Source organism: Eptesicus fuscus, chromosome 22, assembly GCF_027574615.1.
Source record: "Eptesicus fuscus isolate TK198812 chromosome 22, DD_ASM_mEF_20220401, whole genome shotgun sequence".
Lineage (NCBI taxonomy): Eukaryota > Metazoa > Chordata > Mammalia > Chiroptera > Vespertilionidae > Eptesicus > Eptesicus fuscus.
In genome coordinates, this window is record NC_072494.1 from 35,940,303 (window position 1) to 35,951,574 (window position 11,272).

Consider the following 11,272-nt stretch of genomic DNA (forward strand, 5'->3'; position numbering starts at 1 on the left):
ATTTTCAAGTTGATAATTTTGTATGGCCTGTGAATGATGTTATAAATATCCAAATGGCCCTTGGCAGGAAAAAGGTTTCCCACCCTCTACGTTCAAGGATAATATCACATCACAGGAAGTTTTGTTAATAAGTTTTTCATGTGGATATTTTTCTATTCTAACTCTAGGGAGAATGCAGGGAATCAGTTAATTTCTCCCTGTTTCATTGAGTAAGGAATGAAAATCGAGGGGCAGGAATTTTGTGTAAGTTTATGTAGAATTTTAGGATTGATGACAGAAAGGGATGACTATCCAACTTCAGTACTAATTTGTAATTATATGACATCTGCTTGTCCCTTTGGGGTATGTGTGTGTGTGTGTGTGTGTGTGTGTGTGTGTGTGAGAGAGAGTGAGAGAGAGTGAGAGAGAGAGAGAGAGAGAGAGAATATGTGTTATATGTGTGTGCTGGGTGAGGGTGGGTAGATGTGATATGCATCCAGGAGGAAAAATTATTACTTGTTGAGAGCCCATTATGACTAATCTCTGAGCTAAATATGTTACATACATCTTATTTAATTCTCACAGTTATTCTTATGAGGCAGATATTATTCTTATACAACAGGAGAGGAAGCCAGAGCGAGGGACTTAACTAGGTCATGTCTTTTTTTGTGTGTGTCCTCCCAGCTGGAAGCTGGCCACTCAGGCCGGTTGGAGAAAACTGAGGATCTGTGGCTGAAGGTTCGGAAAGATCATGCCCCTCGCCTGGCGCGCCTTTCTCTGGAGAGCCGTTCTTTACAGGATGTCTTGTTGCATCGTGAGTCCTTTTTTCCACAAGTAAATTGGAGGAGGGTTCTCATGTTCGGCCTTGGAGAATCCGAGCGTCCAAAGCTGCGTCCTTGCGAAGCTGCCTAGTACTCCCGGATGTGTTTTTGCATTCCTGAAGTGTGTTTGGTTCTGCTATTTATGTACTCCAAATAACATGACCGGAGTTTATTTAAATCAAACCTGTTAGGTTACTTTCTGCTGGTTTAGAATGACATCAGAATTTCTCTCCCAAGCATAATTATGACTTCCTGCCTCTAGGCAGGTCCATGGCTAAGAATTTTGGGGAGGTTGCCCAGCAAGTTCCCATCCCTCCTGCCTTATCTCTGTCTCTGTACCTTGTAGATAAACCTAAACTGGGACAGGAACTGGGCCGAGGCCAGTATGGTGTGGTGTACCTCTGTGACAACTGGGGGGGACACTTCCCGTGTGCCCTCAAGTCGGTTGTTCCTCCAGATGAGAAGCACTGGAATGACCTGGCCCTGGAGTTTCACTACATGAGGTGGGTAGGGTCTCATTCACCTCTATAGGAAAAGACCCAGAGAAGAAGCCAGAAGCCTGGCATAAATTTTGTTCCAAGAGCTACAGCATGCCTGATCTCTCCACACCCAGGTCTAAGAATGTGGTGGGCCAGTATTTCTGTGTCTGGTCTGGAACTGCTCTCTCCGAGGTCTTCACTGTCTTTGGCTGCTCTTTCCCAACATCCTAATTTCTCAGACTCATCCTTTCATTTGACTTTCTTCCTTAGTTCTTAACACCTATCCATTTTTAGATTCCATAATTCTTTGTCCTTGTTTGAGAATCCATTCTCTGTGCCCTCTCTCTGCACCGAGGGCCATTATCTATGGACCTAGACTAAGCATGGTCTTAAGGGTATTCCTTCTCACATGGTGGCACGCTGTGCATTATAGCCCAGACCTCTCTCCTTCCTGCCAGGTCTCTGCCGAAGCATGAGCGGTTGGTGGACCTCCATGGTTCTGTCATCGACTACAACTACGGTGGTGGCTCCAGCATTGCCGTGCTGCTCATTATGGAGCGGCTCCACCGGGACCTCTACACTGGGCTGAAGGTGAGGCGAGGCAGGGAGAGTGAGGTCCAGCTGACAGCCAGATCCTGCCTGGCCTTTCATCCTTTCTTGTTTGTTCAGAGCTTCAAGCTTTTATAAGACATTGTTGGGATAATCAAGCTTTATTACCCTTATTTCCTAAAAAATCTTTAAAAATTTTCAGAATCTATTTTTTGGCCCAGTTTATATCCAGAATACTGTAATTTAACCACTTTTCCTTCCTGTGGTGGGGAAAATCTAGACTACTCAGAAGCACAGAAAAGCTTCCTGTAGCTCTGCTGTTCTTGCCCTTTTTGCTGTCAATGTAGAAGACCAGTTTTTGTTGTTTAGTCAACCCATATGTTTAGTAGTGACTACTTTGTACAAGGCCCTGTATTAAGCACCATAGAGTCAAAAGTATAATTACCAGGACTTTTAAGAGAATTATAGTCACTGAATATTCTATGAAGATGGGGCATTTGAGTTTAACAAGTACACATTGATGGCTAAAATTTGGACCTATAGAAAGAAGAGGCCATACCAGGGGGAGGAAATAGTGCAATGCCAAGAGCATTGGAAGGCCAGTAAGGACACTCATTGACATTGGAATAGCTGGTTCATTTTGGAATTGTTGAGGGGTGAGGAGGGTAATGTGTCAAGAAATGTTTGGAGCAAGTTATAGAGGACTGAAAATGTTCAGAGTTTCCATAGAATTCAAATTCTGTTAATAGATAGCAAGAAGCTATCAAAATATTTTATTCAAATGAAAGACCCTCAGTTGGATGCTTCATTTCCCTCATCTAAAATAACCACCAAAAGGACTAGAGGTTTCTTTTGTCTACATACCGCAGCTTAGTAGAATGGAGGAAAATCTAACCCCAGAATATCTGGGTAGGCCCCTTCCCATAGATTTCTCTTGTACCAGTTTGTTTGGAAGCTTCCAGAAGTAGGACAAAAGAATTTTTAGAAATGCTGGCAGGAACCATGAGAAGTCAATATGATGTTTAGGGGTTAGAATGAGCTCATGCCTCTAGTCATTTGGTTGTACCTCTCCTAGTCACATTTGGGGTTTATCCAGCTGGCTTAAGTGCAGCCTCCAAGGGATTCTATCTGGCCTATATAGCTTGCGCTTTTTTGCTTTTTCTTTGCTTCCCTCTCCTAACTGATTTCCTCTTCCCCCCCCTTTTTTTTCTACCCACTTTTCTGTCCTTGTATACCCTAGTGCAGCCAGTCTTTCAGACCTCACACAAGGAACTCTTGGTTGGTGTAAGCAGATTGGATAGACAAGTTGTCTTGCTAGTGACAAATAAGCTCTTTTGTTTCCCCAAGGCTGGGCTGACCTTGAAGACACGTTTGCAGATAGCACTGGACGTGGTGGAAGGAATCCGCTTCCTGCACAGCCAGGGACTTGTCCACCGTGACATCAAACTGAAAAACGTGCTGGTAAGGAAGAGCTGCTGCTCCAGCATAACGTGCTGCCTCTGGGTTACGTGATCTTCCTGGGGTACACTCACATGTAAGTTTGGTCACAGGAGAAGACTGGAGGGAAAGTAGTCGAGTTAACAGCGGAATAATTGGGTGGTATTTTGGACTTAAAGTTTAGGGGAGACTTGCATCAGAGACCCAGTTCATATTGCTTTAGGTTTTTTCTCCCAGCACTTGAAAACATTTACACTTACAGAAAAATTAAAAGAGCAGTACAATGAAAGCCTATATACTATTTACCCAGATTCATATTCTTTATTTTTCCTAGTGGTCTCTACACACACACACACACACACACACACACACACACACACTTTTCTTATGAAAATAAATTGCAGGTAACCTGTCATTCCTAAATATAGGCGTATCTTGTTTTATTGTGCTTTGCTCAACACACTTCACAAATACTGTGTTTTTTACAAATCGAAGGTTTGTGACAACCTTGCCTTAAACAAGTGTCCCGATGCCTTTTTTCCAATAGCATTTGCTCACTTCATGTCTCTGTGTCACATTTTGGTAATTTTTGTTGTTATATTTGTTATGGTGATCTGTGATTAATGACCTTGGATGCTACTATTGAAATTGTCTTGGGGTTACCACAAACCACACCCATATACGGTGGCAAACAACTGATAAATGTGTGTGTTTTGACTGCTCCACTGATTCCCTGAGACACAACAATGTTGAAATTAGGCAAATTAATAACCTCACAATGACCTCAAAGTGTTCAGGTGAAAGGAAAAGTCACCCATCTCTCACTTTAAATTAAAAGCAAGAAATGATTAAGTTCAGTGAGGAAAGCACATTGAAAGTCAAGAGGCAAAAAGCGGGGCCTCTTGTGCTGGTTAGTCAAGTTGTGAATGCAAAGGAAAAGTTCTCGAAGGAAAGGAAAAGTGTGACCCAGTGAACACACATATGATAAGAAAGCAAAACAGCCTATTGCAAACCTTTCATGTTTGCTCCTTTGCAGTGGGCAGGGCAGCTAGAAGTAGAGGAGCCGCAGTCATTCCCTGGGAACAGTCAAGGGGCACCCTGGATGGCAGTGTAAGGAGGTGGTGTGACTGAGAGGTGAACCCCATCCTCATAGGCGGGGGGAGGGTGGCGTGTTTGAAGGCACTGAGGAGACGAAGGTCAAGCAGTGAACTCGTGGGAACAGGGCCAGCTCCGTGTTATGCTCTGTGGCGCGCTCCTTGGTGGGCCAACAAGTTGATCTCATGCTGCCGCTGCTGTTGCTGCAGCCAGAGTGCAGACAGTAGTTATGGTTTCCAGTGGAGAATGGTCTAGTGGTCTGGATGGAAGATTAAACCAGCCACATTTCCTTCAGTCAAAGCCTAATCCAGAGCAAGGCCCTAATTCTTCCCAATTCTTTTCAAGGCTGAGAGAGCTACAGACAAAAAGTTTGAAGCTAGCACGGGTAGGTCCATAGGTTTAAGGAAAAACTCTGAAGCAGCACGTGCTGATGTAGCAGCCGCAGCACATTGTCCAGAAGATCCAGCCAAGATAATTAATGAAGGTGGCTACACTAGACAACAGATTTTCAATGTAGACTAAACAGCCTTCTGTTGGAAGATGAGGCCATCTCTGAGGTTCTCAGCTAGAGAAGACCATGGCTGGCTTCAAAGGTTCAAAGGACAGGCTGCCTCTCTTGTTAGGGGCTAATGCAGCTGGTGCTTTCAAATTGAAGCCACTGATCATTGACCATTCCGAAAATCCTAGAGCCCTTAAGAATCGCACTAAATCTATTCTGCCTGTGCTCTGTAAGTGGAACAACAAAGCCTGGATGACAGCACATCTGTTTACAACATGTTGGCTGAATATTTTAAGCCCTCTGTTGAGACCTACTGCTCAGAAAAAAAGATTCCTTTTAAAATATCACTTCTCGGTGACATGTTCCTGGTTACCTAAGAGCTCTGATGGAGATGTACGAGAAGATTAATGTTGTTTTCATGCCTGCTAACAAAACATCCATTCTGTAGCCCGTGGAACAAGGAATAATTTTGACTTTCAAGTCTTATTATTTAAGGGATACATTTTGTGAGGCTACAGCTGCCATAGATAGTGATTCCTTTGGTGGATCTGGGCAAAGTAAATTGAAAACCTTCTAGAAAGGAGTCACTATTATAGATGCCATTGAGAACATTTATGATTCATGGGAAGAAGTCAAAATATCAACATTAACAGGGCGTTTGAAAGAAGCTGATTCCAGCTCTGATGGATGTCTTCAAAGGGGTTCAAAGTCTCAGTGGAGGCATTTGAAATGGAGCCCAAAGATGTGACAGAATTGCTACAATCTCATGATAAGACGTTAATGAATGAGGAATTGCTTCTTATGGATGAGCAAAGAAAGTAGATTGTTGAAATGACAACAAAGGATTTAGAATGTTACATAAACGTAGTTGTTAAAGCAGCAGCAGGGTTTGAGAGGACTGACTTGAATTTTGAAAACAGTTCCACGGTGGGTAAATGCTATCCAACAGTATCCATGCTACAGAGAAATTGTTAGTAAAAAGAAGAATCAATTGATGCAGCAAACGTCATTGCTGTTTTAAGAAATTGCTGCAGCCACCACCCTGATCAGTCAGCAGCTATCAACATTGAGGCACCAGCAAAAAGATTACAGCTCACCGAAGGCTCAGATGATGGTTAGCATTTTTTGTGGTTGTTCATATCTCTTCAGTGAGATCATAGGCTCCTGTGCATGTCATTGGAGGTAGAGCTAACACATCCCTCAAGCACAGCCCCTCTCCTCAGGACTCCAGCCCTTTCAGACAGATTCTGGGAGGGCAGGGAGAGCCTGAGGAGAACTCAAAAGAGTTGGGACCAGCCCCACAGAAGAAACTTGTGGTATGGGATCTAGGGGCAGTGTACAAGGGACATGGTCCCCAGATCTAGCCCTAGCCTCCTTGACTGACTCACCCTTGCTGGAGTCAGTTTAAGGGCAGAGTTCCATACCCCAGTCACCAGTCAGCTGGTAATAGCAGCAGGATATGGGGACAGGGCTCAACCCATGCCCCAGGCTCCCTTTGCTGATGCGGGGGGGCGGGGGGGGCACTCTGGTGGGAAGAAACACCTTTCATGTTTGCTCCTTTGCAGTGAGCAGGGCAGCTAGAAGTAGAGGAGCCGCAGTCATTCCCTGGGAACAGTCAAGGGGCACCCTGGATGGCAGTGTAAGGAGGTGGTGTGACTGGGAGGTGAACCCCATCCTCATAGGTGGGGGGAGGGGGGCGTGTTTGAAGGCACTGAGGAGGCGAAGGTCAAGCAGTGAACTCGTAGGAACAGGGCCAGCTCCGTGTTATGCTCTGTGGCGTGCTCCGTGGTGGGCCAACAAGTTGATCTCATGCTGCCGCTGCTGTTGCTGCAGCCAGAGTTTAGCTTGTGGATGACAGAATGTGCAACAGTAGTTAAAGAGGATGAGGACAGTCCAGAGCGGCCAGAACCACCAGAGCTCATAGTAGTAGGTGCAGCAGCCAGGCTCCCTGCAGCGGTGACCACTCTCACAGAAGGAGGGCTGGTTGTTCACTCCTATGCAAAGCTCTCAAAGCTGTCATGCGACACCCGAAGTGCCCCGCAGGCCTCGCTGCTGTTCCCACTGCTGGCCCGAACCATGCCTCCACCTACAGTCCCCTAAAGACTGCAGCCTCCTCTACCACCAGCCACCTGCCCCTGCCACCTCTGCCGCTGCCGCCATGGTCCCTGCCCAGCCCATCTGCACTACTGCCACCATTAGTCTGAGGCCACAGCTCCCATCCTGATGGTTAGCATTTTTTATCAATAAAGTACTTTTTAATTAATGTATGTGCCTTGTTTTTTAAAAGATATATTGCTATTGCACTCTTAATAGACTTACAGTATAATATAAAAATAACTTTCATGTGCACTGGGAAACCAAAAAATTCATGTGACTTTAAAGCCAATATTATATTGGCTTTAAAGAAGTATTCTGGAACCGTACCCGCAATATCTCTGAGGTATGCCTGTACTTCAGCTTGTATTGCCTAAAAAAAAGGGACATCTTCTATGTAATGAAAATGCCATTATCCTGCCCACTGGCATGGCTCAGTGGTTGAGCATCGGCCTGTGAGCCAGGAGGTCACTGTTTGATTCCTGGTCAGGGCACATGCCTGGTTGCAGGCTCGATCCTCAGTGTGGGGTGTGCAGGAGGCAGCCGAACAATGATTCTCTCTCATCATTGATGTTCTATCTCTCTCTCCCTCTCTGAAATCAATAAAAATATATTTTTAAAAATGCCATTATCACATCCAAGAACATTGATACAATACTATTAGTTAATATACTGTCTGTATTAACATTTTCCAGTTGTCCCAAGTATGTCCCATTATCTCAAATACAGTCTATTTATTTGATCCAAGATCCAAGCCAAGGATCATACAGTGCATTTTGTCGTCATATTTCTTCAGCCTCCTTTAATCTAGAATAGTTCTTCCGCCATTTTCGCTTTGTGACATTGATATTTTTAAGGATTCCAGGTCTTGTTATTGCTTAGGGTTTGATCAGAAATACTGGACTGACATGGGTAAATGCTCCTTAACATGTCATGAGACTCTTATCTAAATTACAAAGAATCTTTTGATGTACTCCTCTCAAGAACAGATTAGATTATTCTTGGGTTGTCTCTGGCATCACTTAAATGATGTGTAAAGACATAGCAATTCGGTGGAAAGGAAAGATCTTCCTAAAATTATAGGCTGAAACCTAAGAGGCTTCTCAATTACCAAATCAGACACAGATTTATTCTCTTGGACCTTTAGGAAAGGAAACTACAGGGAATTCCAGAAACTTCCTTTAGCTGCCCAGAGGACCTCAGTGTTCTTACTTAGCAGCTTTCTTCCCTGGTGCCTGGAGGTCAGAGGATAATAATTAGGAACTGAAATCTTTCCTCAGTGTTTTTCACTTATTCATTCTTCCAAGATTTGTCAAGCTCCTGGAAGTGCCGGGCACTGTGCTAAGTGCTGGGAACCCGAAGATGAAAAAGGCAGTCCCCCCATCAGGTTGCTTACAGTCTGGGGAGAAGATACTATTGGGAATGAATCTGGAAACAGGGAGGCTGGAGGCGGAATTGGTTAAGTACTGCTATGAGATAGACACCTACTTGCGAGTTTGGGGATGCAGCTGAGCTGAATGCTCTGTGCAGGATCAGACACAGGGTGACTCTTACCCTGCTTTGTTGGCAGCTGGACAAGCAGAACCGAGCCAAGATCACTGACTTAGGATTCTGCAAGCCAGAGGCCATGATGTCAGGCAGCATTGTGGGGACGCCAATCCATATGGCCCCTGAACTTTTCACAGGTAAGCTGGAGGGCAGGGAGTGGGTTTGGATGGGGCTTTGTACTGTAACCTGAGTGCTACCCTTTGAGCTAAGGGTAGTGTCCACAAGTAGTCCTGGCAGATCCAGCACAGGCAAGGGAGAAAACAGAACAGGAAAAACTAAGACAAGTAGGGGGAGAGTAAAGAGGAAAAGGGGCCAGAAAGAAAAGTGCCCACTATTCTTTTGGATGTCTCTCTGGGCCTTAATTGCCATAATCAACCAATTATTTAATCATAAAGAATCGATAGAATAACTCCTATACTATATGTCACCTATCATTAAAGAACTTACAGATAGCAGAGATATACTAATAGAGGTAAAATAATTAAGAGGGCAGTATAAGACAACATGTGATAAAGTGCAAAGTTAAATGCTACATAATGTAATGCTGGTATTCAGAAAATGGATAAATGAAGGTTGAAATGTCTGATAGTTTAGTGGTAGAGGTAATATTTTAGTTAGAGCTTGAGTCTGATCTGGAAAAATTGGTAAGTGGGAAAGGAATTCATATTTAAGTATATTCTTTGAGCTAGGAAGCATATATTTTTTCATATATTTTATTCAATTTAATCCTCACTAGAATTCTGCAGTCATATTGATGCATTTTTGTGTCTATATTATGGATAAAGTTAAGTCAAGGCCAGATTGCTGAAGAATCCACTCAGGACACTGAGCTAGAAGTTTTGGAGCGAGGAATGGAATCGAGGTCTTTCTGTCTCTAGTGTCTAACCATGTATCATGAAAGAAAGAAAATTCTGGAAGCTGAGGAATGGAAAATATGAGAAAAAAATGCAGAATAGAAATAAGCATGACAGGAAAGAAATCCATTTGGGAAATACTAGCAAACCAGGTTGGAGAGAACATTCAATGAGCTTGAAATTCACACAGGAGTGAAGAATTAATGTTGAAGAAGTAAGGTGCTATTGCACTCGTGAGCAGGTAAGGAATGACAAATGTTTATGGAAGATTAGCTTAGTAGCAGTAGGTAGAGGGAACTTGAGTGGCAAGAACCAACATAGGGAAATGGAGGCTGTCTTCATGATTAGATTGTGCTAAAACAAAAAACAGTAACAGATTTGAGGTAATTCAGAGGAGGAATGGGCAAGTTTTTAAAAAGTTGATATAAGTGATGAACAGAAAAGAATGACTAAACAATCACTCCAAGGTTTGATCCTGCCTGAGTGGATGAGGAGGGGTTGTATGATTGTTGGGGAAGATGGAAGGTAGCATTGGTGTAGGAGTTAAATTAGCAATATATCTGAATTCCTCTCATCAGCCTCATGCACAAGTCCTCCCCCAGCCCTTCACTGAATGATCCACATAAGAATTAGGACTTACCTGGAGGGCTGTAGTCCTGCCCACATCTTACAAAGTGCACAGTCATCCTTTTTCTTTCTCTAGACTTACTTTTTAAAATTAAATTTCTGCAGAACCAAGTAATAGACACTCTAAGCCAAACTAGAAATAAACTGTTCAGATTCCTATTAATATAAAACAGATACCTAAATTGTGAGAGAATCATTGGAATACTGAATCTCAATGGAAGTGAAATGCATCTAGTAAAACATGGATTAATTTCACAAATAAAACAATAACTCAAAGAAGCCAAATACAACATCGCACGTATGATATGGTTCCATATAAATAAAGTTCAAAACTAAAGAAAAATTAAATTTCTGTTTCCCCTGCTATCCTGTTTTTTTGGTTACTTTGTATTTAAATTCTTTTGATTGTTTCTACTGCAGTCCATTCTATTGCTGTTAGAATAATCTTTCTAAAATACTTTTCTTCATGTCATCTACTGCTCTAAAGCATAAATGACTTCTGTCCACTGAATCTTGACTCTTCTGTCTGCCTATAAAAGTCTTTATATTCCGGTTCCCACTTGCCCACCCACCTGTATTTCTAACTTTATTTCCCTAATATGACCTTTCAGGATTAATCTTTTTGACTGTCCATTAAAATAAAAGGCATGTTTTCCTTCTCCTTTGTCAAGTTCTAGTCTTGGGTCTCTTAATATCTAGCTTTAGCCTTCACTGCCGTAGTTCTTTTTATTATAAAATGGGCATTATGAATGTTTCCTGCCTAACAGGGTTGTTATGAGAGATAATGGATGATAAAAGCTTTAGAAAAAATGTGTAAAGACCTCTGCAGGTGCAAGTTAGTGGTGATGCTATTGATTTCTCTCCCTGGCTCACTGCTTGTCACCCCTTCTTGCTGTAGGGAAGTATGATAATTCCGTGGATGTCTACGCTTTTGGCATTCTTTTCTGGTATATCTGCTCAGGCTCTGTCAAGCTCCCTGAGGCATTTGAGAGGTGTGCCAGCAAAGACCATCTCTGGAACAATGTGCGGAGAGGTAAGAGCCACAGCCCTACTTTGTCCAAACTCCCCTGTTCAGAGCAGACTGAGACCAGGCGCTGCAGCAGGGCCTCCCATCAGGCAACACTATCTCAAAAATTTCCAATTCTTCAACTTGCTATGCCAGTGTGTTCTAGTTTATCATCACTATTACTATTAGATTCTAACCTAGATATTTGTAGTTGAAGTCAAAGCTTATTGCATTCTTGAGCATCCTGAGCCCCAACTGGGTCATCAGCCTGAGAGCTGAGCATG

General features: G+C 43.1%; 1 protein-coding gene and 1 pseudogene across 1 annotated transcript in view; one reads left to right on the plus strand and one right to left on the minus strand.

Annotated features, from left to right (window-relative positions):
- DSTYK (dual serine/threonine and tyrosine protein kinase) overlaps window positions 1-11,272 on the plus strand; it is a 52,770-nt gene that overhangs the window by 36,819 nt on the left and 4,679 nt on the right. The window contains exons 7-12 of the mRNA XM_008154205.3: window positions 664-793; window positions 1,147-1,303; window positions 1,738-1,870; window positions 3,176-3,289; window positions 8,524-8,638; window positions 10,881-11,015. Coding sequence (XP_008152427.1) covers window positions 664-793; window positions 1,147-1,303; window positions 1,738-1,870; window positions 3,176-3,289; window positions 8,524-8,638; window positions 10,881-11,015 — 784 coding nt within the window. The remainder of the gene's footprint in view (window positions 1-663; window positions 794-1,146; window positions 1,304-1,737; window positions 1,871-3,175; window positions 3,290-8,523; window positions 8,639-10,880; window positions 11,016-11,272) is intronic.
- Window positions 6,096-6,943, minus strand: LOC129148006 (WW domain-binding protein 1-like; annotated as a pseudogene).